Source organism: Eublepharis macularius, chromosome 1, assembly GCF_028583425.1.
Source record: "Eublepharis macularius isolate TG4126 chromosome 1, MPM_Emac_v1.0, whole genome shotgun sequence".
Classification (NCBI taxonomy): domain Eukaryota; kingdom Metazoa; phylum Chordata; class Lepidosauria; order Squamata; family Eublepharidae; genus Eublepharis; species Eublepharis macularius.
In genome coordinates, this window is record NC_072790.1 from 129918804 (window position 1) to 129944764 (window position 25961).

At 40.2% G+C, this 25961-nt stretch overlaps 1 protein-coding gene across 2 annotated transcripts in view; it reads left to right on the forward strand.

Moving 5' to 3' along the window:
- ESR1 (estrogen receptor 1) overlaps positions 1-25961 on the forward strand; it is a 365081-nt gene that overhangs the window by 242725 nt on the left and 96395 nt on the right. For both annotated transcript variants that reach the window (XM_055003067.1, XM_055003122.1), the window contains exon 5: positions 6383-6715. In XM_055003067.1, coding sequence (XP_054859042.1) covers positions 6383-6715 — 333 coding nt within the window. The remainder of the gene's footprint in view (positions 1-6382; positions 6716-25961) is intronic.

The window sequence follows — 25961 nt, forward strand, 5'->3', positions numbered from 1 at the left end:
GGCTTTTTTCTGGGAAAAGAGGTGGTGGAACTCAGTGGGTTGCCTGTGGAGAAAATGGTCACATGGCTGGTGGCCCCGCCCCCTGATCTCCAGACAGAGGGGAGATTAGATTGCCCTCTGTGCCGCTTGGGGCCACCAGCCATGTGACCATTTTCAAGAAGTTCTGGAACTCCGTTCCACCGCATTCCAGCTGAAAAAAAGCCCTGGCTCCAAAGGGACAGACTGAGCCCTAGTGTTAACTCCATTGGTGGGAAGGGGATGAGTGCATGGCATGTATGAGTGCATTTTTTTCTGCACTTCCTGGGCAGTCGGGTTATGGCATTGGCACTGAGTGGCTCGTAAGATCAAAGGTTTGCTTTGCACCAGGGAGGGGAGCTGCAGATGGCATGGTGCCATCAGGACTGGCACCACCATTGAGGCAGTGAGGTGGGCGCTGTGGGTGTTGAGGCACCAAAGGTGGTGCTGGGGGCAGAGGCACGCACCACGGAGCTGGCGGGCTTGGCCTGCAGCTGCTGCAGCCGCCAGCTGGCCAGCCCTGCACCGCCGCCGCCGCCGCTGCTGCTACCAACACACACCCCTGGCTGGACACAGCCCCTGGGTGCTATCAGCGCCAGTATCACCAATTCTTTCTATGCATTTTTATGCACAGTGCAAGGAAAGGATGGCAATATCCATGTGGACATGCATGTATGGGTTTGACGAAGGAGGAGTCTCCTTTTTCTAAGTCTCCGGCTGCCGCAAAGGCTCATATTATGCAGATTACGGTGAAAATTGAAAAGAAAAAGCAATTATTAAATGAGAGCCAGGTGGTCCCAGGCACGTGCAGCTAGTTCATGCCCATTCAGTGACCTTCTGCTGCTGCTGTTCTTTGCTTAAATGCTATGATGCTAGGGACACTCATTGTGAAGTAAGAAGTCCTCCAAAGATAGCAGATCAAGGAGCACCAGGAGGAATTTCATCTTGCTCAGAAAGCTGTCTGCCAGGCTTTGGGGGCTTCTCTGATTAAAACTGTTAACCCACTGTTATATTACAGGAAGGTAGCAGGTGTGTGCATACATACACGCGCCCCAAGTCATTCCAGATCAGTATTCCACATGGAAGGACTGGTTTGGTCAGATTTTTTTCTTTCTGCTTGTCCTGTGACTTTTCCTTTTTCAACTCTGGGTTAATGGTTTTAGTTGGAAAAGGAGGCTAGCAGCGAGCAACCTGTCCAGTCTCCCACTTTTACTATAAAAAATAGGGAAAATGAGGACCATCCTCTGTCTACTTCCCTTCCTGTGAAGGAAAAATCAACCTCTAGCCCTCCCTTTCTATATGCTTTTACACACACTCCCTCTATCCACCTTCTCCACCCCATCATACTTTTATAAACCTCCGCCATGGAAAGTCTCATGCTCTCCAGTCTTTCCTCGTAAGAAAGATGCTCCACCCCACAATCATCTTTGTTGTCCTCCTTTGTACTTTTTTCAGTTTTACAATGTCTGTTTTGAGATATAGTAGAGTACCAGATTAGATTCAAGGTTCTGGTATTGACCTATAAGGCCCTGTGAGGACTGGGACCAGCGTATCTACGGGACTGTCTCCCCCCATATATTCCCCGGAGGACACTCCGATCAGGGGACAAACAACTATTGGTGGTCCCTGGCCTCAAGGAGGCCCGCCTAGCCTCGACTAGAGCCAGGGCCTTTTCGGTCCTGGCTCCCACCTGGTGGAACACTCTGTCTGCTGAAACCAGGGTCCAGCAGGGCCTACTATCCGGGCCTGCAAGACAGAGTTGTTCCACCAGGCATATGGCTGAGGCTGGGCCTCCACCAGCCTGAGAAGAAAAGAAAAGAAAAGAAAAGAAAAGAAAAGAAAAGAAAAGAAAAGAAAAGAAAAGAAAAGAAAAGAAAAGAAAAGAAAAGAAAGGGGTATATAAATTCTTAACCCTCCCTGTGAAGGCTGTCCACCATCCTGTTTTAAATGTGTATGGATTTTTATTGGATTTTAATATGCTGTTTTCACATCCAAATGGGCCTCCTTGATTCAGAGGAAACTACAGTCTATAGGGATCTCTTTTGATTCCCTTTTAATGTTAATGGAAAACTAAGCTTTCAGATTCCTAAAACAGAGACTGCTAGATATTGATAGGCAAACCCTCTGCTCTCTGGCACAGAAGACCTGCTCCCCATTGGAGTTTGGAATCATCCCTAAGTACAAAAGCCCTGCCGCTTATTTCTCATCGCTGTCTTCCCCTTGCTTACGCTGAGCTTTTATGCTTGCACGTTTTAACGTTTTACCCTTTTAACGGGTTGTATCCTTGTGGAAGGATACAACCCGAATCTATAACTCATATTTTATTTTATTGCGACTTTTATGTTCACATGCAGGACTCCTTGATTAGCCCTCTGCTGATCAATCGTCAGGGTCAATCTGAAAGAGGATTAGTTTCTTTCTTTCTATTAGATCATTGTCCACACACTACATATACAGTTGCATTGTATTTCTCAATTGCCATGTGGATTAGGGAGTATACGGTAAATTCTGTTGACTGATTTTGCTGTCCTTTTGGTTCCTGCCCTGCTTGTTGTAAATTGTTTTATTGTTTTATTGAATGCCAATAAAAGGTTGCTGATCTGAATATGTTGTTTTTATTGTATTTTGTATTTTAATATGTTGTTATCCACCCTGAGCCCGCTCACGGGGAGGGCGGAATAGAAATTTGAAATAAATAAATAAATAGTGGCCAGAACCATCACAGATCTATACAGGAGCATTATAATATTGGCCATTTTATTTTCAACCCTTTTCCTAATGATTCCTAGCATGGAGTTTGCCTTTTCCACCACTGCTGCAGACTGGTTTGACATTTTTATCAAACTTTCCACTAATTCCCAAAGATCTCATTCAGTCTCTGTTCAGACCCCATAAGCAATATATTTAAAATCAGGATTTTTTGTTTCAATATGAATCATCTTACACTTACCCATGTGAAACTTTATTTGCCACCTTGGTGTCTACTTTTTAAAAGAGCTATGACAAGTAGGTCCTGTTTTCACCCATGAGATACTGGGTGGTGCAATAGCATGCATCTTCCTATATATTTCCCATTGCAGCCTGTGAGATTAAAACATCATCTTAAGAAATGTGGTTACATTTGAATCTAGTGACTCATTCAAATGGCAGTTTAGTGGGGGGGGGGGGTCCTCCTTCAGGAATTTGAGTCTTGTCTGTTGCTCATGTTCTATTTCTTTTTTTTCTTGTTTGATATCAGGAGGAACTCATGATAAAATTTGATAAACAGAAAAAAATTAGAAGCATTTGCTTTTTTCCAGAGAAAAGCACTCTCCCTCCCTTTTAGTTCAAGAGAGTTAATAATGATCTCTTCTTGTTTCTTTTCCTTCTATGGGAGAAGTGAAGTGCTAGGAACATTTTTTAAAAATCCTATAAATCTTATATGAGCCGTGATGCATCTACAACTTTAAAAATCTTCATCTCAGTGGGTCAGAACATTTCCAGCTGTTGGTGCAAGTCAGAGACAATTCATAAATTCATCTTAATGTTCTGTTGTCTGATGTTGCTATGTAAAAAGCCACCTTTGTAAGAAATTTCTACCAAATTTATAAGTATTTGAAGCTTGTTTTGGAAAATGTGTGAAAGATATTGTGTTGAAATGAGGTTCCTACAGGAAACAACTTTCTATAGAGAAAATGAATAAACTAGTCAGAGCAAAATATTTGTACCATTAGAAGGTAGCTCGTTTTCATAGACAAGGAACAAGATGAAGGCTCCAAATATATTGGGAAGTGCATGCCATCCAAGTGTAATTCCCATGATTTCCTGAAGAACAGAGACACTACTACACATAGCTTTTGGGAAGACTTTTAGTTTAAGAAGCTGGTAGAATATTTTCATGCTGACCTGAATAGCCCAGACAACCCTAACCCTGTCAGATCTCAGAAGCTAAGCAGGGATGGCCTTGGTTACACGTTGGATGATAGACTTCCAAAGACAAGGGTTGTTATAGTCAGGCAATGGCAAACCACCTCTCTTAGTCTCTTGCCTTGAAAACCCCAACAGGGGTTTGCGTAAATCAGCTATGACTTGATGGCACTTTCCTCCACCACCAGAATCTTCTCAGAGAAAGCACTTCCACCTGAAATGAAACCTGTAATATGCTTTCTTCTATGATTGTTTTCACTTAAGGGATCAGGAGCAGGGAATCTGGTTTAATTAAATAAACATTCAGAACTAAACTATCATCCTTCCCTTCCTCCCTCGCTCTCTCTCCCCAATGGGGACCCAAAATCATTCTTCTGTCCTCCATTTTATCCTCACATAAAGCTCATGAAGTAAGTTAGGCTGAGAGTGTGAGACTGACCCAAGATCACCCAGTGATGTTTCCATGGCAGAATGGTGATTCGAGCCTGAGTTTCCTAAATTCTGGACTGCCACTCTAGCCACTACACCACCTTGTGGCTCCATCCTGATTAACCAGGTAGTCCTATTACAAAGTTTCTGTAGTGGGGTAACTCTTCATAGGATTGTACTATCAGACTAGGAGGACAGCTTGGTGCAAAGTTATATTACCCTCCCCCTACTTTCTGTCCCATTTCCTCAAATTGATATGCTACGGAAAGAAATAATCTGATACTTCAAAATGCTTCCTTTCTTTTTTGGTGCCTTTTTGGAAGATTTTGGTAGAATAGTGCTATTTTAGTTTCTACAACAATTAAGGGCAGCATTATGCTAGATATTCTGTAGAAACTACCATGAATAGTTTTGATGGATAGAAGGGCAGAATCTAAATAAGGTTGCCATCAGATGAACATTTGCATGGGAGTAAGCCTTACTGAACAAAGTGGAAGTTGATTCTGAGTAAGTGATGGTCTCACGTTTTAAAAGTTGTAACATTTGTCTCATCCAAATCATCATCATTAAGTTTACTACATTGTCTCTAATTAACTGAGCTGTATCCTGGATTCAAAACCAGTATTCTCTTTCAGACTATAATGACCCTCTGAGCAATTTTTGACAGACTGTTGTGAAGAGCAGGTGGTTGTATGAGATTTCAGAAGCTTGGTATCAATTCTTGGCTTAATCTTCTTCAGTGACACGTCAAGCCATTGTCATGGCAGTTCTTAAAGCAGTAAATCCTCAGTAGCCCAACTAACTAAATTTGGACCATTCCAGAGCAAAGAGTTTGAAACTGCTTCTTAAATGCCTTTAGAATTGCAGTGTTGTTATAAGCTATGGGCTTTTTCCCTTGTGGAGAAACAAAGAGTGGTAGCATGAATTTTATTACTGGCTATGAGATTCTCTTTTGTTAGTGATACAGCAGTGTCCACTAAAGGTGATCCTGATGATGTATTTGGCTTAGTCTGATTGAACCACCTATGTCCCTTTGTAAAGTATATGCCACTTACTTTACAAAGTTACTGTTATTTGCTTTGACCCTCTGTAATTTAAATAGAGTTTTTCTTTATTAAATTACTTTTGCTTCACCCCATCTTACCAGTTGACTGAGATTGGATGATTAATGTGATGAGGTTGGCTACTTGTAAGCTGGACCATGTTCAGCTTACAGAATGGAAGCTGGATCTTTTGTGAACTTGAATGAAAGCATCATTCAGGGAATTGTATGATTGTGTTGGTTGGCCTCAAATTTGCTCTTGTTAGACCTACTTGTAAAAAGTAACCCATATATCCCCCTGTCAGTAACTGATTAACCGGTTTCTGATGTCACGTGGAAGGGACATGAGTGTCTTTTTGTGGTTATGAGGGCACAGAAAGGAAAACTAATACACTCAATATCTTCTGTCAAAAAGAAAGAGATTACTTTATGCACAAATGTACAAATAGTGAGCTGTATTGCAAGATTTCTGCAGGAATTGTGCAGGGATATATTGGACATTTGCCATAGTTGCAGAAATTGGAGCATGGGTTTGGAATCCCAAGGACACCCTTTGTCTCCATTCTGTAGCAGGATTTGAAATTGCCTTGAGGATTACAACTGAGGAGTTATCCTTTGGAAACTCATCAATGTCTCTTAAAAATGGAAAGAATGAAATTTTCACTTGTGTTAACAGCACAACACAAGCAATGTATCCCTTGTGATATTGCAATGGATGCTACATAATAACCCTCCGATCACATGCCACCTGTACAGTCAGGCCAGCCATGACTCTTATTTTTATTATCTGCTTGTAGCACATTGTAATCAAGGTGTTGATTATTCTGTAAAAGTTTATAACATCCGTTGCTTATAATAAAATATATGGCTGCTACTCCTTTAAGGCAGAGTGTTGGATAGAATAAACTTGGTATCCTTTCCAGACTTACTTTTCAACAACATTGTAGAAGCAAAAGATGATGAAATTAAGATGCTCTTTTCTTCTTCCAGGGATTCGGAAAGACCGCAGAGGTGGCCGCATGATGAAACACAAACGACAAAGAGATGAGCATGATGGCAAGACGGGAGGGATTACATTTGAAGCCAGAAGTCCCACACTCTGGACAAGCCCCGTGGTTATTAAACATACTAAGAAAAATATTCCAACCCTGTCTCTGACTGCAGACCAGATGGTCAGTGCCTTGCTAGATGCCGAGCCACCCGTTGTCTACTCAGAATACGACTCCAGCAGGCCTTTCAGTGAAGCTTCTATAATGTCACTGTTGACTAACCTTGCTGACAGAGAGCTGGTACACATGATCAACTGGGCCAAAAGGGTACCAGGTAAGAACAGTAGCAAGGGATGTTTGAATGGATGTTCTCAGAGTTCAAGAACTCAAGGCCTACTGTATTGATTAAAATCTACACAAAATTTGAATGAAAATTACTTTTGAGGGGGGGAAGTCATTTTTCTCTCCCTGTACCCACACAATTCAACTACTGTAGGTATAATTCAGGCCTCTTTACCTGCCCCAGGGTGTAAGGTAAAAATGTAGAGATAGAGTAGCCTGAAAGGAGAAGGAGTCCAGTAGCACCTTAAACACTTAAAATTTATTCCAGCATGACATTTTGTGAAATATTTTTTCTGAAATATGTCAATTAACTGCAGAGAATACCATCAATATCTTGCCCACTCCAGGAAAGTGGATGACCAAATCAAGAACTTTGAAATGTTAACTCTTGCTTAAATCTAGTAAAAATTTGCTTGCATTTTTTAATCGTCACAGGTACATTTTCTATCACATTTCATATGTCAGTCTAGTTCATGCCATGATCATGATTTCTTTGATCCTCCTGGACAAGAAGCAACAGCTATATTTTCGATTACCCAATGCCTTAACTGAGGTCTTACAGCAATGCTCAACAGAAGCCCTCTCTGCTCTCTGACACATTAGTTAGAGATACTGCCATAGCAGGAAGGAGTCATCTTGGACAATACAATAAGGACCAGGTATACTCAAGATTTGCAGGCCAGATTATTTTGTTAATTTTGGGGGAAATCAACAAAATTCTCCAGGTACTTTAATTATTCAAGAGCAGACTAGTTGGAGGAGTCTGCCCATCATTAATTCAAATATAAAATACATATGCATTCAAATATAAAATTGACATTGCTAGAATATCTGCCTGATTTAAAAACAAAATCTTTCTTTATACTAAATGTAAAAATATTTGTAAGTGATATTTTATAACAACAACAACATTTGATTTATATACTGCCCTTCAGGACAACTTAACACCCATTCAGAGCGGTTTACAAGGTATGCTATTATTATCCTCACTACATCCCCACTATTATCCTCATCACCCTGTGAGGTAGGTGTGGCTGAAAGAGCTCTGAGAAGCTGTGACTGACCCAAGGTCACCCAGCTGGCTTCAAGTGGAGGAGTGGGGAATCAAACCTGGTTCTCCAGGTTAGAGTCCCACACTTTTAACCAATACACCAAACAGGCCGATCAAGTTCTTAGCAATGCTTGTCAAAACAATTTTGCATCCATAGTTTGCTTATGCTAGCCCCTCCTGTTTCTCAATCTTGATGTAAGTTTGTAAATTAGGATCATCACTATTATTACCTCTTATTGGTTCTTGTTTTGGAATACAGGATTAAGTCAGTAAGGGACAATGATTTGTGGTGATTGTTGATACTGGTTGTTTCACACTTGTCTGCAAATAAGGTAAAGAGTGAACATGCTTTCTGTGACAGCTCATTTTCCCCCCTACATTGTCTGCTTTCAAATGTTAACAAACCCATATAAGGGCCATAAAATGCTCCATAGTTGAAGTTCTTATCATATAAGATCACAGGGAGTTAAAAATAAAGTTCATAGGAAGGGATCAACTCTTATAGATACTTCACTAGATAACGCTGATGTAAGCAAAAATGGAAATATTTTTACAAGTAGACAATTTTCTTAAGTATCTCATGGCTACTTTTGTGAGATAAATGGCATTAATGAAGTTACATATTTTTTACAGAATTTCCCCACAAGATGTTTCTCACAGGACTGACATTTAGCAATTTCAGCTTACTACCTTAGTTTAGACCAAGTGCCAAAAACCCTTGTAAAGATGTTGGTGTACAGCCAAATTAAAGGTGGGAGAGATGAACGTTGTTCTTGGTCAGACATGCTAGATTCTGGCAGCATCTCATGGGCTCACCTCAAACCTGGTTGGCAGCTCGTGGTGCCAAGCCCCTTGTGGGGTGGGGAATCCTCCATCCCGAGCTCTTATTAGCCATCACTGCTCCAAGCAATGTTGGAGGATTTTTTTTTTAAGTTGCCAAAATGACAGCATCACTTCTGGGAAAACCTGGGAAAACCCTGTCATCATTTCTGAGTTTCCTCAGAAGTGATGTTGCCATATGGATGATACTGCCTTGCCATGTTCCTGACACATCCTTTCCTCCAGTTGCCAGGCTCAGTCTGGCAACTCTACTGGCAGCTGCAAGCTTCTGGGAAACAATGGTGGGTATAAGCCATGCCTGTCAACTTCTCCATCCCAGTAGGGCTAACAGTGCCTTAGGGACTCACCTCAGTTGTTTAAGCAGAGATGCTCTGTGCTAAGCAAAATAGTTTTGTGTGCCACTGTTCAGCATGCATGCTAGGGAGTTGTCTATCACTGTTTTAGAAAATCTACAGTTTTGTATTTATAGGAAATGACTTTTCTAATTCATGTGCAATAATTTTCAGTTTACTTCTATTAGCAAGTTCAGAAAGATCTGCTGTCTGCCACTGGTTGGGGCGGGGGGGGGCGGGAATTACATACCTGGGAAACCTTCTTCTTTAAAATTGTAGTTATGTTTGTTGCTCTGACATGCATTTGGTGTATCTGAGTACTTAAATCAAGAAAAGTTTTGAAAAATATACTTAGATACAAAAAGACACAATGAAAATACTAGATATTTACTGTAAACTTCATTTAAGAATGTAACGATTCAGTTATAGATCTAGAGGAGTTAGCCATGTTAGTCTGTAGTTGCAAAATAGTAAAGAGTCCAGTAGTACCTTTAAGACTATCCAACTTTATTGTAGCATAAATTTTCGAGAACCACTGTGGGTCTCGAAAGCTTATGCTACAATAAAGTTGGTTAGTCTTAAAGGTGCTACTGGACTCTTTACTATGATTCAGTTAATAATAGCTGAAGATTTTTAGTCTTTCTTGAACCATCTATAAACTATAATGAAATGATCTTGAAGAATAAATCCAAAGTCCCAGAATTACTAAAAAGTTAACTGTACACTTACATCATCTTCCAGTCATTATGGGAGGCAGGCACGAATGTTAAATGTGATAATTTGTTAGTTGGTAGTTGCGGTTAGATGTTCAGGTTGTATAACTAGTACCTAATAATATGTGGATAAAGAAAGGCAGTGTTGAGAATGTTTTAAATTAAGAAATAAAGTGTTTGGCATTGCTATTAAATGGCTTGGCTAATTATTTACTTTCAGTACAGTAGCTGTGTAGTTTAATGATCCTAAAAACGGTACACTGGGCATGCAGGCTTTGAAGTTTCAAGATGATTCACAGTGCTGCAGTTATTTAATGGTTTTCTGAACCGAGAAGATAAAAACTTGGCACTAAATTTTTGTTTTAATGCAGCTGTGGTCACTGGTTTTCTTAAGGCATTGTTTTGTCATTGAATCAAAACCAACCTGTTAGTTAAATTAGGAACACAGTGTGAAGAGCCAGCAGTAGCTATGGTTCTTGTTTTCTAGACACAAGTGTTTTTTAATTAAAAACACTTTTCATTCTTTAAATAAATATTGAGATATTGAAGTGCTATCCTAAATGCTAATAATAGGGGCAGCATGCAAGCAAATCTTCCATAGGAGGGCATTTAAAAAATGTGGCACTACCCCCCCCCCCCACTTCATTTGGCAGGAGGGACCAAAGTAAAACACACCTTTTTGTTTATACTATAGTAGCTTGATTTTTACTTGGTGTTGGATGGATAGACACTGAGACAAAAGGATTAGAACCAAATATGAAAACATTTGTTACAGAATTAAATATTTACAAGAATGATTTGATTATTTAACTACCTTTTGTTATGTAGCCATGTTTGTCTGTGGTTGAAAAATAGTAAAGAGTCTACTAGCATCTTTAACTCTAACCAACTTTATTGTAACAAATGCTTTCGAGAAATACAACTCTCTTTGTCAGATGCATGGAGGACAGAGCTCTCTTCATCAGATGCATGGAGCATCTGATGAAGACAGCTGTGGTTCTCAAAAGCTTATGCTACAATAAAGTTGGTTAGTCTTAAAGGTGCTACTGGACTCTTTACTATTTGCTACGTAGGTGTACTTTCTTAATTTTTTTTTAGTGTTACTGTAATGAGTGGAAGTGGAAATCATATGCTACTTCTTCCTAATGGAATTCAAAATAGCCAGTTCCTTTTTCTGCTGCATGTTTGCACAACATTGAATGACCTTCACTCTGACTAGACCAGGGTTTAAGAAATATCAGGCACCAGGTCACCATGGCACCTAGAAATTTTATTGTAATGATTCTCAGTGAAGGTGCAAAGGGTTAGATCCAACCACTTTTTCTGCTGGTGGAAAAGGGTCACCTTTGAGCACTAAAAAAGGCTACAGTTGTAATCATGGGACCTACATGGACAAAAGCCAAGTGGAATGAATGTTGTAATAAGATCAGGAATTTGCCATGATTAAGCAAAAAAAGCTGGCTGGATCCAACCCAAAGCTTATTTATCATTTCACATTAGAATGTTTTGTTGCATGACAAAAAATGCATTACATTTTGTAATTGCTTGTTTATAAGTAAATTTAACTTTATATGATTCAGAGGTGGTGGATGACTGGCTCCAATTTCAATTAAATGAAGCTTTTTGAAGCATTAAAGTGATTATGAGAACTTAGGCTAGGGACAGAGGTTCACTTTTTGTTATGGTGATGACAATAGGGGTGTGATCTCCCGCTGGGGGATCCTTCCTTACCCCCTGACACCTCACCTCTGCTCATCTGCCAGCAGGGAGGACGGCACCTGTGGGAGTTGTTTGAGGGTGATTTTTAATTAATTCCCTCCCCAAGCTGGAAAATAATGTCATTTTTTTGTCATGATGGGGTAGAGTGGCAGTGCATGCGCATTCTGCACACATGAGAGAGTAATTACCTACTGCCCCCCACCCCCTCTGCACTCCAGTTTGACTCCTGGAGGACCTGGCAACCCTCGATGACAACCAGAATTACCACTCTATTTATTTACTAGAACTCTTTTGTCATAGTTTTAATATAATTATGAGAAACTGAGATGTTAAGATTAGGTTTCAAATTAACAATTATTAGAACATTTTCTCATGAAAATACAAAGCACCAAAGACTGAAAAATTAGTCTGGCTCCTGCAGCAAAGAAGTTGTCTCAAAGGCCCCCATTAGGCTGAGGCTGCCTTTATATTCTCTCTTGCCTTCAACAAATTAAAGTGCATTATTTCTCAGGCCCGAATCTAGTTGGTTCTAAGCTAAAGGCCAATTAAAATGGCCTTTACACAGGGTGTTTTGTTGTGGGGATAATAATAACATACTTTGTAAACCGCTCTGAGTGCGCATTAAGTTGTCCTGAAGGGCAGTATATAAATCGAATGTTGTTGTTGTTGTTGTTATTATTATTATTATTATTAAATAAATGAATAGCAGACCAGTCATAAAACTGACCAACCAGTAGTGATGCATTTGAATTCTTCTGTCCTATAGTAAAAAAGTCCAGTAGCATCTTTAAGACTAAGCAACTTTATAAGCTTTCGATAGCCACAGCTCTCTTCGTCAGATGCATGGAGGGTATGAAGAAATTGGCCAGAAATATATAGGTGGTGTGGGGAAGGGGGAGAGAGTGCAGGGAGTGAGGTTCATGTAAATCTAAATCAGTTACAAAAAGGCATGAAAGTGATGGAATGCACAATCCAGGCTGGGTGTGACCCCTCCCCTCCATAGCAGAATCTGAATGGAATACCTGAGGGCAGTTACGTTTGGTAATGAGATAACCATTCATAGTCTCTATTCAATCCAAATCTGACAGTCAGATTTACATATGAATTCCAATTCAGCAGCATCCCATTGAATTTTCTTTTTGAAATGTTTTTGTTGAACTATGGTGAGCTTTAAGTCCTCAACGGAATGTCCTGGTAGATTGAAGTGTTCTCCTACTGGTTTCTGGATACTGCCATTTTTAATGTCAAATCTGTGTCCATTTATTCTTTTGCGCAGAGGTTGGCTGGTTTGTCCAATGTACAGAGCAGATGAACATTGTTGGCACATGAGGGCATATATCACATTGGAAGATGAGCAGCTGTAAGAACCAGCGATTGTGTAGTTGACGCCATTGGATCCTGTAATTGTATTTTCTGGGTAGATATGTGGGCAGAGTTGGCATCTGGGTCTGTTGCAGGGTCTAGTACCTGTGTTGGTGACTCTGTTAGCCAGTTCATGGTTGTTAGTGAGAAGCCAGCCTTTCATAACTAAGGCATCATTTCTACTGTTTGCAGGTTACCTAAAGGCCTGCATGCTTTGAAGATTTACTTTCGTCACAGAAGTAAAGTCATCTCATATTTACTGTGCATCTTTATAATTTCTGAATTTTAACATTATCTTATTTTATACAGAATGTTTACAGTCTTTATATATCGTTGATAAATTTCCACACAGGATTTTAGCATGTGAATACGTTGAAAATTATTCATTGCAATGTGCCCTGTCAACACCGTTACTGCAGCATTATGGACTAAGGGGGGAAGGGATCCCAGGTCCCTTAGTGGAGATGGGGGATCCCCTGCTCTCATTATCTGCCTCCCTGCCATCACTCACCTGGCTGATGAGGAGGGAATGGCAGGGAAAAGGCCTCCCAGGAGTGCTCCCAGGGTAGTGCGAGGACGTCACTCCCAGGAGTGACATAATTGTGCCACCCTGAAAGTGCTCCCATGCTTTGCAGTGGCACGATTTCAGCCCCAAATATTTTGGGCCACTGCGAAGGGCAGGAGCTGCCCCCTGCATGATGACATCAGTTCCTGGAAGTGATGTCATCGTGCCACTCTGGGTACACATGCACAAAGTCATCCAAAAAGGTGAATGCCAGGTCCCCTTTCCCACCAGGAGGGTGAAGGGACCTGGCAACTCTAAATGGAGGGGATCCCTGAGGGTAGTGGGTTGCTAATTCAAGGCTTGGCCCTGCATTGTTAATGGACAGGAGCTGATTGTGCATGTTCTTGTTACCTTCTGGAATGTAACCTGCAGATAAAAACATAATCATCAAAATGTGGTGCTCCTGGCTCTCAATATGGAGAGGAGTTCCAGAGGGATACTGTGGTTGACATTAGCAGAAACATCCAGGAGAATAAAGTGGCACTCTCCCTCTCTCCCCTTGTATGTATCATCAGTCATGACAACTGAGGTTTATCTCCTAACACTAGGACTGAAGTGGGGTTAGTCACAATAATCAGCCTCTTCCTGAAGAGGCTGGAGCTGAGCAGCTATACATACTATAGCATTTTGTCCAGAAAGAGAAATTTGTGACTAGCTGATAGTTGGAACAAACTTTGGGTTATAAATAGGCATTCTTTAGGAGCACAGCAGCCTCTTTTAAGGTTGCTTGGACCTCTACATCTTTCAAAGAAGCATTTTTAGCTCCTTGGACCCAGTCAGTTCCTTCCTTTTGGCTTGATGTCAGGAAAGGCAAAGACTGTGTAAAGGAGTGGAAGCCCAGAGCTCATTTGTCCTCATGTTTGTGATGAAGCAAGTGTCATGTGTTCAAAACACAAGCAAGAAACTGGAGCACTGGTGATGTCTGATAATTCTGTCAATTGTGGTTAAATATGATTTAACTTGTAAAGGATTCTACACTCAGGCTCTCCTTTCATTCCTAAGAATGGTATAGGAGCCTTGCAAATAGGAGAACTGTGTATGTGTTCATAGGTCCTGTGTCCAGGTAAGTTTGCATACAGTGAGGTTGGGGTAGCACGTACCTCACAGCATATTTTGCCATTATATTGTTAGCTACCTCTCCCCTGACATGACAAGGGGACTCTTGTGCCTTCTTCAGTGTTATATTAAGATACCACATCCCAGAAAGCTAGGGTTTACACAAGTTGTTGAAATGCATATTCCCAGAAATCATAGCCTCTGTCACTAAAATATTACTGGCCGGCTTTCTAACATATTACTTGAATGCTACTCCGTTCAAATAAATAGGGTTTCCTGTAATGCATCCTAGATCAGGAAGCTATGAGGGAGAAAGTATTTGAATGCAGCCAGAAGTTAAGAGTCCAAAATTGTCATGGTAATTTCTTTTCATTAAAAAAAATATCAGTAGTAAAGTAAGATAAGTGAAGGCAATATAAATCTATTAAGGTGCAGGCAAGCAATTTAGCACAGAAGATGAAAGATGTGCTTACTTGGTTCAAGTCTTGGTCTGGTGAGTTTAATATTATTGTTAGGCTGCATTCAGCCATTTGAACCAGCAGACTTTTGTTCTCGACAGGCACAAACCTGGCTTCTTGTTATGCTTCTGTGCTCCCTCCTTCCTTCCACCTTCTTCTTCTCCTCTTGCATGGTGCTTGATTAAAGGCTTCCTGGTTTTTGAATTTTCTATCTAAATCACAAATTAGAATTGTAAAAGGTTAATTCTGGAATCAGCTCCGTTTTTCCAGACACTTGCATTAATAAATTGGAATTAGATTTAGACAGATCTTTGGAGTTATTCCTTGGAGACCCTTTCTGGGTGGAAAGGCAGCATAGAAATGTTTTAAATAAATAAATAAAACTTACAGATTTTGTTAGCATGTAGTTGTAACTAGAGATGGGCATGAACAGCAATATGAACTAAAAAAAAACCCCACGAACAGCACAATCTGCTGTTCACGATCAAGCTGTTTATGAGGCCCCATTCTAAATGAACAGGTGGTCGTTGCAAGCCTCGTTCGTCCGTTGCTGTTCGTCAAGCCAGACAGTCTGGCACCTGCAATCAATTCCCATGGCAACTCAGGCAGGGATTTTCTTTTTCTTTTTTAAATAAAATTTTATTGGTGAGTGGAAAAACAAAAGACAATTTTCCAAATTTAACACATATAATCCCATTTTTCCCCTTACTCTGCCCCCCACCCTTTTCCTCCTCCCTCCCTATTGACTTCCAACAGCTTTCCAACCCTTAACCCTTCTTATTACTTAAATCTATTTCATTTATATTTTCCTTCCAACTTTGAATCATAATATCTCTTACTCTAAGCACATTCTTATTCTTTTATATAAACTCTATCAAACATACTATCAATATAGTATATCTCATATCAATATAACATAACAATATAGTATAATATATAGCAGGGATCGCACTATCTCTTACTTTAAACTTATTCTATTTCTTTTCTTTTAGGCATATACTCCATCAAATACACTATCAATATAGTATATATTATAGTAATATATTATATATATATTGTATGCTATGCCACCGATGTAGCACAGCACACAACACCATATAGCATAACCACATAATATGTTATAATGTAAAGTCTGATCCACTAACCCGTTATTTTATGTTATATATCATATATAGTATATCTCATTGAGATATCTATTTACCCCTTCTCATTATCTCATATATTCAATGTAAAATTCCCTTAAATATTATATTAGCTTAGATTATAATTACATTCCCCCTAAATGGTAAGATCCCTTCTCTCTTCTCATTGCAACATTGTTTTTTTTTTTAAATTTCAAACTGCCACAGTTCTCCTTTTACATCCCACTTTTTTTCCAAAAATTGTTTCAATTTCCCCCAATCAACAATATATTGTCCTAGGTCAGGATCTTTAAGTTTCCTTGTGATTTTATCCATTTCTGCCATGTACAGCAATTTATAAATCCAGTCTTCTACAGTTGGTATTTCTTGTGTCTTCCATTTCTGCGCATACAAAAGTCTTGCCGCTGCAGTCATGTAAAATAACAATGTTCTATACTGCGTTGGAACTGCCTCCATTCCCAAGTTCAATAGCAACAATTCTGGGTTCTTGTTTATTTGTATTTGTAAAATCTCATTTATTGCTTCAATTATTTCTCCCCAGTACTGTTTAGCTACTTCACATGTCCACCACATATGATAAAATGATCCGTCATGCTTTTTACATTTCCAGCATTTGTCTGACATATTAGTATTTCCTAGTGCAATTTTCTTTGGTGTTAAATACCATCTGTAAATCATTTTGTACACATTCTCTTTAATGTTCATACAAGTTGAAATCTTCACTGTATTTTTCCATAGGTACTCCCATGCCTCCATTGTTATTTCTTTATGAAAGTTTATTGCCCACTTCACCATCTGGACTTTTACTGTTTCGTCCACCGTAAACCATTTTAAAAGTAATTTTTAAATCTTGGATATTTCTTTCTTGCCTTCTTGTAGTATCACTTCCTCTAACTCCGAATTTTCCAATCTTATTCCTCCTCTCTGGCAGTCCGCATTATAAAGGTCTCTGATCTGTCTGTACTGGAACCATTCATAACAAGGAGACAATTCTTCTTCTGTCTTTATTCTCAGCTTTGAATGTTGTATTTGTGTAATCTCCTTGTAGGTTAGACATTGCTGTTCGTTATCGACAGTTCTCGGATCTATTACTTCATACGGAACCACCCATGAAGGAATTCCATCTTCCATATACAACTTGTATTTCTTCCAGACCATGAAGAGGCTTCTCCGAATATAGTGATGCAAAAACATAGAGTCCGCTTTTACTTTGTCATACCACATGTATGCATGCCATCCAAATATTTTTTATGTCCCTCCAGGGCCAGCAACTTATGGTTTTTTAACATTATCCAGTCTTTCAACCATACAAGACATACTGCCTCATGATACAGTCTTATGTTGGGCAGTTGCAAGCCACCTCTTTCCTTCGCATCTTGTAAAACCTTCATTTTCACTCGTGATTTCTTGCCTGCCCACACAAAATCTGAGATTTTCCTTTGCCATTTATCAAATTGTTTGGAGTCTCGGATAATTGGTATAGTTTGCAACAAGAACATCACACGTGGTAAGACGTTCATTTTTACTGCTGCAATTCTTCCCAGCCATGATAAATTCAGTTTGTTCCATTTTATTAAGTCTCTCTCTATTTGTATCCACAGTTTCTCATAATTATTTTTGAACAAATCTATATTTTTCACAGTCAGCTCAATGCTAAGATATTTTACTTTATTAGTCACCTCACAGTCTGTTATCTCTGTTAGTTCTTGCTGCTTCTGTTTAGTCATATTCTTACATAAAATCTTTGACTTCTTTTTGTTCACATAAAATCCAGCCAAATCTCCAAACTCTTTTATTTTCTCTATTACCTTTGGCATATTTTCAATTGGATCCTCTACTATTAACGTTATGTCATCTGCAAAAGCTCTGACCTTGTAAGAAAACTCTTTTATTTTCATACCTCGGATTGTGTCATCTTCACGTATTTGAATCATCAATATTTCCAAAATCAAAATAAACAACAATGGAGACAACGGGCATCCCTGTCTAGTTCCTTTGCTGATTTTCAATTTTTTTGTCAAATCCTCATTCACTATGATTGCTGCACTCTGGTCTCTATAAATTTCCTTGACCGCTTGTATGAACTTTTCTCCCATTTGCAGCTTTTCCATGGTAGCAAACATAAAATCCCAGTTCAGATTGTCAAATGCTTTTTCCGCGTCTACGAAGAAAAAACCAACCTCTCTGTCACAGTGCTTGTCATAGTATTCAATAGCGTTTATTACTGTCCTCAAATTGTCTTTAATTTGTCTGTTGGGTAAAAATCCCGCCTGTTCTTCAGCAATGAATTCCGACATCCATCCTTTCAACCTCTCTGCCAACACCTTTGCAAATATTTTATAGTCATTATTCAACAACGAAATTGGTCTGTAATTTTTAACATTGGTCAAGTCCTGACCCTCCTTTGGTATCAGCGATATATTGGCTTCGTTCCATGAGTCAGGAATCCTTTGATCTTGCATCGCTCCATTCATTGCCTCTTTCAGGAATGGCGCCAGTTCATTAGCTATCACTTTATAAAACTTTGCCGTTAGTCCATCTGGTCCTGGCGCCTTTCCTATCTTCGTTGATTGTATAGCTTCTTTTATTTCTTCTTCCGTCACTTCCTTATTTAATTTCTCTTTCCATTTTTCAGGAATTGTTGGAATTTTCATCTTCTCTAGGTATTCCGCTATTAAATCTTTACTCACTTCTTTTTTTGGGTACAATTTTGCATAAAACTTTAAAAAGGCTCTACTATTAGCCGCTTGGTCCATAAGCACCTTATCATCTTCTAGAATTTTACTTATGATTTTCTTCTCCTTCCTTTTTTTTAGTTGCCACGCCAAATATTTCCCAGGTTTATTTGCACCTTCAAACGACCTCTGATTCATCCTCTTTAAATTCCACTCTAATTCTTTATTGTCCATTGCTGTCAATTGTTCCTGCAGAATTTTAATATCCTGATATGTCTTTTTTCCCCCCGGTCATTTCTTAAGTTGTATCTCTTTGGCTTTTATTTTATCCAAAATTTCAGATCTCTTTTCCTCCTTTTTCCTCCTAGTTCTTGCATTCAGGTCTATTAGTATGCCTCTTATCACCGCTTTATATGTGTCCCATACTTTATTGGTCGGCACTTCTTTGTTCAGGTTATATTGTATGAAAAATTTGGTCTCCCTTCGCAGCAACGCAATATTTTCTTCTATTTGTAACAAGTCCTCATTTATTATCCATCCTTTTCTTTTATTATTTTTCCCAAATCTCCACATAATTGGGTTATTATCTGAGCCTACCTTTGGCATTATCTCCACCTCTCTAGTCCATAATGTCAGTTCTTTAGAGGCCCAGATCATATCTATTCTTGATAATGTGAAATGTCTTGCAGAGTAAAATGTATATTGTCTATTCTTAGGGTATTGTCTCCTCCACACATCTTCTAAACTTTCTTGTTCCTTAAGCATAAAAAACGCCTTTGGTAATAGTCCTCTTTTTTTGTGAGCAGCTTTAGACTGCTTGTCCTCATCCAGGTTTGTAACTCCATTGAAGTCACCCGCCAAAATTATGTGATCATAGGTCAATTCATCTAATTGTTTCTCTAAGTCCTTAAAAATTTTTTCTTTTGCACCGTTAGGTGCATAGATCCCGATCATCAATATTTTCTTAGAATTCCAAATAATTTCCACTGCTAAATATCTGGCTTCTGCATCTTTTAAAACTAGTCTGGGCTGCAATTCTTCTTTTATGTACAATACAACTCCCCTCTTTTTCTTTTTAGAGGCGGCAACAAATTCTTTTCCCAATTTAACAAATTTCAAATATTTTTCGTCCTGCTTTCTAATATGTGTCTCTTGCAGACAAACTATATTGCATTTTTGTTTTGCTAGCCAGTGGAAAGTAGCTTTGCGTTTACAAGGTGAATTTAGTCCATTAACATTCCAAGATATAACTTTACATTCCATGATCACTTTCTTATAGTTTTTGGTAAGTCCTTTTCATTTTCCCTAATAAAAGTCTCCTTCTCATGGCCAGATCGGATGCTCTTTCTAACTCCACCAAACTCAAATGTCAGTCCTTCTGGTATTTCCCATCTATATCTGATTTTCAGCTCCTTTAACATCTGAACCAGTTCTCTATACTTCTTCCGCTCGAACAGCACTGATCTGGGCAACTCTTTCATGATTCTCACCACTTTTCCATCGACTTCTAATGGATCTTGAAATTGTTTGCTCACAATTAATTCTCTTGTGCTCCTAGTCGTAAATTGGACAATCATGTCCCTTGGTAACTTCCTCTGAGCTGCAAATCTGGAATTGATTCTGTACACCATGTCCAAGAAAGCTGCAATTTCTTCCTCTTCTTTCCCCAAGTATTCTGCCAAAATTTCTGTAATCTGCTCTTGGGCTGATTTTCCCTCTACTTCTGGGACCGAACGAAATCTGAGTTGTTTTTCCATCTGTTTACTTTCTGCAACGGCCATTCTGTCTCTCATCCCTCTCATTTCAGTCTTTTGCACGTCTGTTAAAGTTTCCACCGTTTCCTCTACTGCATTGACTCTCTGCTGTGTAGCTTGTAGGTCATTTTGTATTTTATCCATACCTTTTGTCAGTTCTGCCATCTCCAATTTAAGCGTCTCTTTAAAGTCTTTTAATTCTTTCGCCATCTCTAGCATCATATCCTTAAGCTTTCCCTCTGAAAATTTTCCATCGTAGTTTGCCACTCTTTCTTCGACACCATGGGGCTAGCTCTGCTTCGCTCCCACGAGTCTGCCCTTTTCCTTAAATCCGTGACTCTACTTTTTTACTTTCTTTTATTTTTAAAAGTCCGATTGCAGTTTATTTTTCTCAAACACTGTTTTAAACTGTCCAAAATGTCGGGCGTTTTTTCTCTATGGTTTTGTACTGAAGCGCTCGCCCTTACCTTCTTTAAAGATAGCCTACTTCCTTTTTCATTGAAGTCGCCAGTTGCCCTCTTTCAAAATGGCATCGCCCTACTTCCAGCGTTTAAGAAAAGGGCCCTTCTCTTCTGTCTCTTTATGGTTCTGACGTACTTCCTGTTCCTCTCCGTTGCACAGCAGTTCTCGCGATTTTTAAGCTTTCTCACAGTCTACTATCTCTTCCCTGCCACAGGTATGTAAACAATAATCCAATTTCCGCGTTAGCTTCTCCTTACAAATTTACTTTTTCAATTTTTTTCTTGCCGGAATCTTCCCCCTTATATAACTAGTCTGTTGCAGTTCTTAAATCCGCTTTTGCCTCTTATTTCTTTTTAAAATCTGTCCCGTACTGAGAGATAGTGATCTTTACCTCCATTAGCGTTTTTCTTGGGTTGTAGTCACTGCTTCTGTTATCTGATCGAATCCAGCCCCTTTGCTGTTTTGCTGAAGCTTGGGCATGTAGGTCTTATGCCAAAATTTGACTCCAGAGCCACTGCAGAGATCTTGGCAACCTTTCTTCGGGTGGGACCTCAAGGGTGGGTGGGAGTTCGTTGTGTAGAACCCCCCCCCCTCACCTGAGATCAACACGCCCTCAGGTTCTCGAGCGTTCTCGCCTGTTCTCCGCCTGAGAACAGGTGGCTGCGGGCAATTTGCGCCCCTCCAGCCTTCAAAACAGCGGCACGGACAGCTCAGCTCTTAGAGCTGCATTAGACCTTCATGGATCCCAAGCCGGAAGTCAGGCAGGGATTTTCTGAACTCTGTCTGAACTCCTGCTGTTGCCCCGGAAACCCCAATCTAAGCCCAATTTAGCTTGATAGGCAGGTCTTCCTTCCAAGTGTGGACTGGAGCTCCAAATTTGTTACCAGAGGAAAAGACCAGGGGGAGGGCGGCTCCCAGCTCTGGCTTTCAGGGAGGGACAGCTGCTGTTAGAGAGACAGGGCCAGTGCATTGGAACTTGAATTTTCTTTGTGTGTGGTGGGATAGGGATCTACTCCTTCAGGTTCCAGGGCTGCTGCCAGGCTCTGGGGCCAAGCTACTATTTATTATTGGTACATTTCCTGCTGCCTGCTCAGGTAGGGTTTCTGGGAGTGGTGCAGTGGGGATCTTGATGGCTGGAGGAGAGCCTGCTGGCCCCCACGAACAACGAACATATTCATGACAGGACCATGTTCTTCAGTGTTCGTTGTTCATTGTTCGTGGATGGCAATGAACAACGAATACCATGTTCATTTTTTTCTGTTCGTGCGCATGTCTAGTTGTGACTCGATCCTACAGATCCAGAAAAAGTGAGCTCCTTCTATTGCTGTGCAGGAGCTAGCAGTGTAGTCCTAAGCAGTTACATTCTTCTAAACGCATGAGCTTTGGAGGACTTAGAAGGGAGTAACTCTGCTTAGGATTGCTCTAAGAGTCACATAGGACCTTACTTGGATTTCAGAAATTGGTAGAGGCTATTTTTCAGTCACAGTTGCAGAGGAGTTAAAGAAAAGACATTCAAACAAAGAAGGGGCATTATCCTAACTGTTAGATATGGGGTTCTCCTTGCCTTTGAGTAGGGTTCTGAACTCCAGCCTGGAAAATTTGGGGGCAGTGTCAGTAGAGGGGAAAATTTGGGGAGAGATTGCACCTCAAATCTATGGCATCCTATAGTGTTTGCCCTCTGAAGCTGCCATTTCTTCCACAGGAACTGATCTCTGTTGTCCGACAATAAGCTGTAATTCCAGGAGAACTCCAGGCCCCATCTGGAGGTTAGCAAGCCCACCTGTGAGCGGGGTGGCCCAGTGTCTTTGAAGGCATTCTCCAGCATTTATGTGATTGGTCCTGAAATGGCATCCATTCTGTTGACATTTTGTGGCCTGCCAGCAAGGACTTAATTCAGTTTCTCCCTCCCAGCATCTGGGTGGTCTTTGAAAACTATATATGCTTTTGTTACTCAAAGAAAAAATGATTTTGGCATCCCAGACCATCAAGAAAAGGGATATTTGGGCTACATTAAAGATAGAAGTTTCATATTTCTCCCTTGTCTTCTTTGTCTACTGGGGTAAAAGCAGCTGTGGCAGGGAGGGATAGGATTTGAGTCCAGTGGCATCTTAGAGGGCAGGGATTTTTATCTGAGAAATACTGCAAGGTAAAATATTAACTCGCAGTGCTGCAGTCCTCATCTAAATCAGAGTCTTACCACATGAGGCAAAATACACTTGAATTACATGGGTAATTCAAATATATTTTGTAATTCAAGTGTATTTGAGTGTAAGTCGAGTGTAATTCAAGTATATTTTGTCTCACGTGGTTTGACCTTCAGTCCCTTTCCCCCATATGCTTTTAAAGAACATTAAAGACATTTGGACATCTGATCATGGACCTCCATGTCTCTTCATAGTTGGCTCCTTGGAGTAGTTGGATACTCAATGGCACCCTTAGTGATTCTGTGATCTTTTAAACACCTGTAGTTCATACTAAAAGAGGATAGTAAACTTAAACATTAGGTGGTGTTGCAAAAAAAGCAAACAAAAACCTCTTCATGTGTGCTGTTTTCTTTTTCCAAGTGATTCCCTTATGACCTTTCATTTTAGTTTCAGACATTTTGTAATTGACCTTTAAACCCAGTGAATATTTACTTTCTGGTCTCTTATGCAGATTGCACAGTGCAAACTTCTGCAGGTCATTTTAAGGTCTGGGGTTGAACACAGATGGTTGTGTCTGGTATTAGAAGTGACAGAGAGTTAGAGCCATTCAAGAGGGTGAGGAAATGAGGTGAACAAGAAATAAGATGCTGTTGTAGACAGAGCCCGTTCACAATGAAACATAAGAGAAGTCAAGCCTGCTGATGCAGTTAATGAGATCATAGTGAGTGGGACGTTTGAGAACAGCAAGAGCCCATGTACCTGAGAAGTACAAACACAAAGAATTTATATCTGACTGAAATAAATAAGGAGAGTGTAAGCAGAATTGCTGCTGTCTGTCAATAGTCTCCAGTTTTACAGAGAGGGATTGTAAAACATTTGAGTTAATAACTAACTTGCTAAATTATTTTTGCTCACAGCAACATAAATTTTCCATCTGTTTAACTTAAGGTAGCATTCTCTAGCTTTCCCACTGTCTAGGAAGTTACAGTCAATTCTTACATCTGCTTTGTAATCGTCCAGCTGAGTTGTTATGTGTGGTCTTTTGTATCATAGCCAGAGGGAACTGAACTCTGACCACACATTGGCTTGCTGAGATCAATTTGTTTACTTTCTTTGCAGACAAAATTGCCCAGGTTTGCTCTGAGTTAAATGCTTGTATGGATGCATGTCCTGATGATATACTTTTAGCATCTATTTGTCCAATTTATATGGATAACTTTCAGCTTGGGGAGCCTGAGGATGTGGACAAGAGTTGTGCAGAGGTGAAGCCTACCACCTGTGCTCTCAAGCCTTGCCCTTCCTGGCTGCTAAAAGCTGTCAGATGGGAACTGGCTGAATGGTTAAGGAGAGTGGTAAATGCTTCCTTGAGAGTGGAAGTTGTGCTGCCTGTGCTCAAGGATGCAGTAATTAGACCTGTGTTGAAAAAACTCTCCCTGAGCCTTACTGTGTTGGAGAACTTCCAGCCAGTCTTGTCTTCCATTACTGAGCAAAGTGTTAGAGCGGATGGTTGCTTCTCAGCTCCAACGGTTCTTGGAAGAGACTGATTTTCTTGACCCATTTCCATCTGACTTCAGGCCTGGATTTGGATCAGAGACTGCTCTGGTCACCTTGGCTGATGATCTTTACCAAGGACTAGGCAGGGGGTGTGTGACTCTGCTAATACTGTTGGACCCCTCAGTGGTCTTCAATATCATCAACCATGGTATCCTTCTGAGTCACCTTTTGTCTCTGGGACTAAGAGGCACAGTGGTCTGAGTCCTACCTGGGAGATCAGTATCAGAAGACTGTGCTGGGGGATTCCTTTTCTGCCTCTTGACCATTGGCCTATGGGGTTCTGTGGTTCAATCTTATCCCTCATGCTATTTAATATCTACATGCAGCCACTGGGAGAGATCATCATGAGGTTTGGTCTGTAGTGTCACCAATATGCAGATGATACCCATCTTTACCTTTGTTTTCCACCTTACTCCAAGGGTGATGTTGATATTCTGGACCAGTGCTAGGAGTCAGTAATGGGCTGAATGAGAATGAACAACTGAAACTGAATTCTGACAAGACAGAGGTTCTCTGGGTTAGGAGAAAGGCAGAAACTTGAGACCTCTCACTTCTCTTGAAAAGTCATGTTCACAGCTTGGTGATGTTGCTTGACACAGCAGTCACCTTGGAAAACCAGGTACCTATGGTAGGTGGGAGAGATTTTGCTCTGTTTTGGCTGGTGTATCAGCTGTGCCCATTCCTGGCTCAGTCAGATCTAGCCTCAGTAATCCACACTTTAGTTATGTCTAGACTGGACTACTGCAATGTGCTGTACTTGGGGCTACTCTTGAAGAGCGTTTGGAAGCTGCAATTAGTGCAGGATACTGTGGCTAGACTTCTGCCCTCACATATGACCTTAATATAACAATATAACAGCAATTACATGGCTACCAACTGCTCAGTCAGGAGCACCATTCATGGTATTGGTTTTGGCCTTTAAAGCCCTACATGTCTTGGAACTAGTGTATCTGAAGGACTATCTTCTTCCATATGTTCCTGCCTGGGAATTAAGATCACATGGAGAGGCCCTCCTCACTATTCCACCAGCTAATGAAGCTCACTTGAGTACATGAGAGAGGGCCTTTTTGGTGGCAGCCCCACAATTATGGAATAGCATCTCCAGGGAAGTGTGCCTTCACTATCGATTTTCATGAGGCAGCTGAAGATGTTTTTATTTAGGACTGCTTTTCATTAACTTCGTTTCTATGTTACTGGCAGTCCTAAACTGTATTGGTTTTAAACTTTATTTTTATCTGTTGATTGTTTTATTTATATCGTAAGCTGTATGATAGAAAGGTGGTTAACAAACTTAATAAACAAACAAATTGGGGGCCTTGCCTTTAAGTATTTCTTTCTAATATGCTATTATTTTGGGAAATACAAATTAGATGGGGAGACAGTCCTTCTTGGACCAATGCTTGTGGGCACA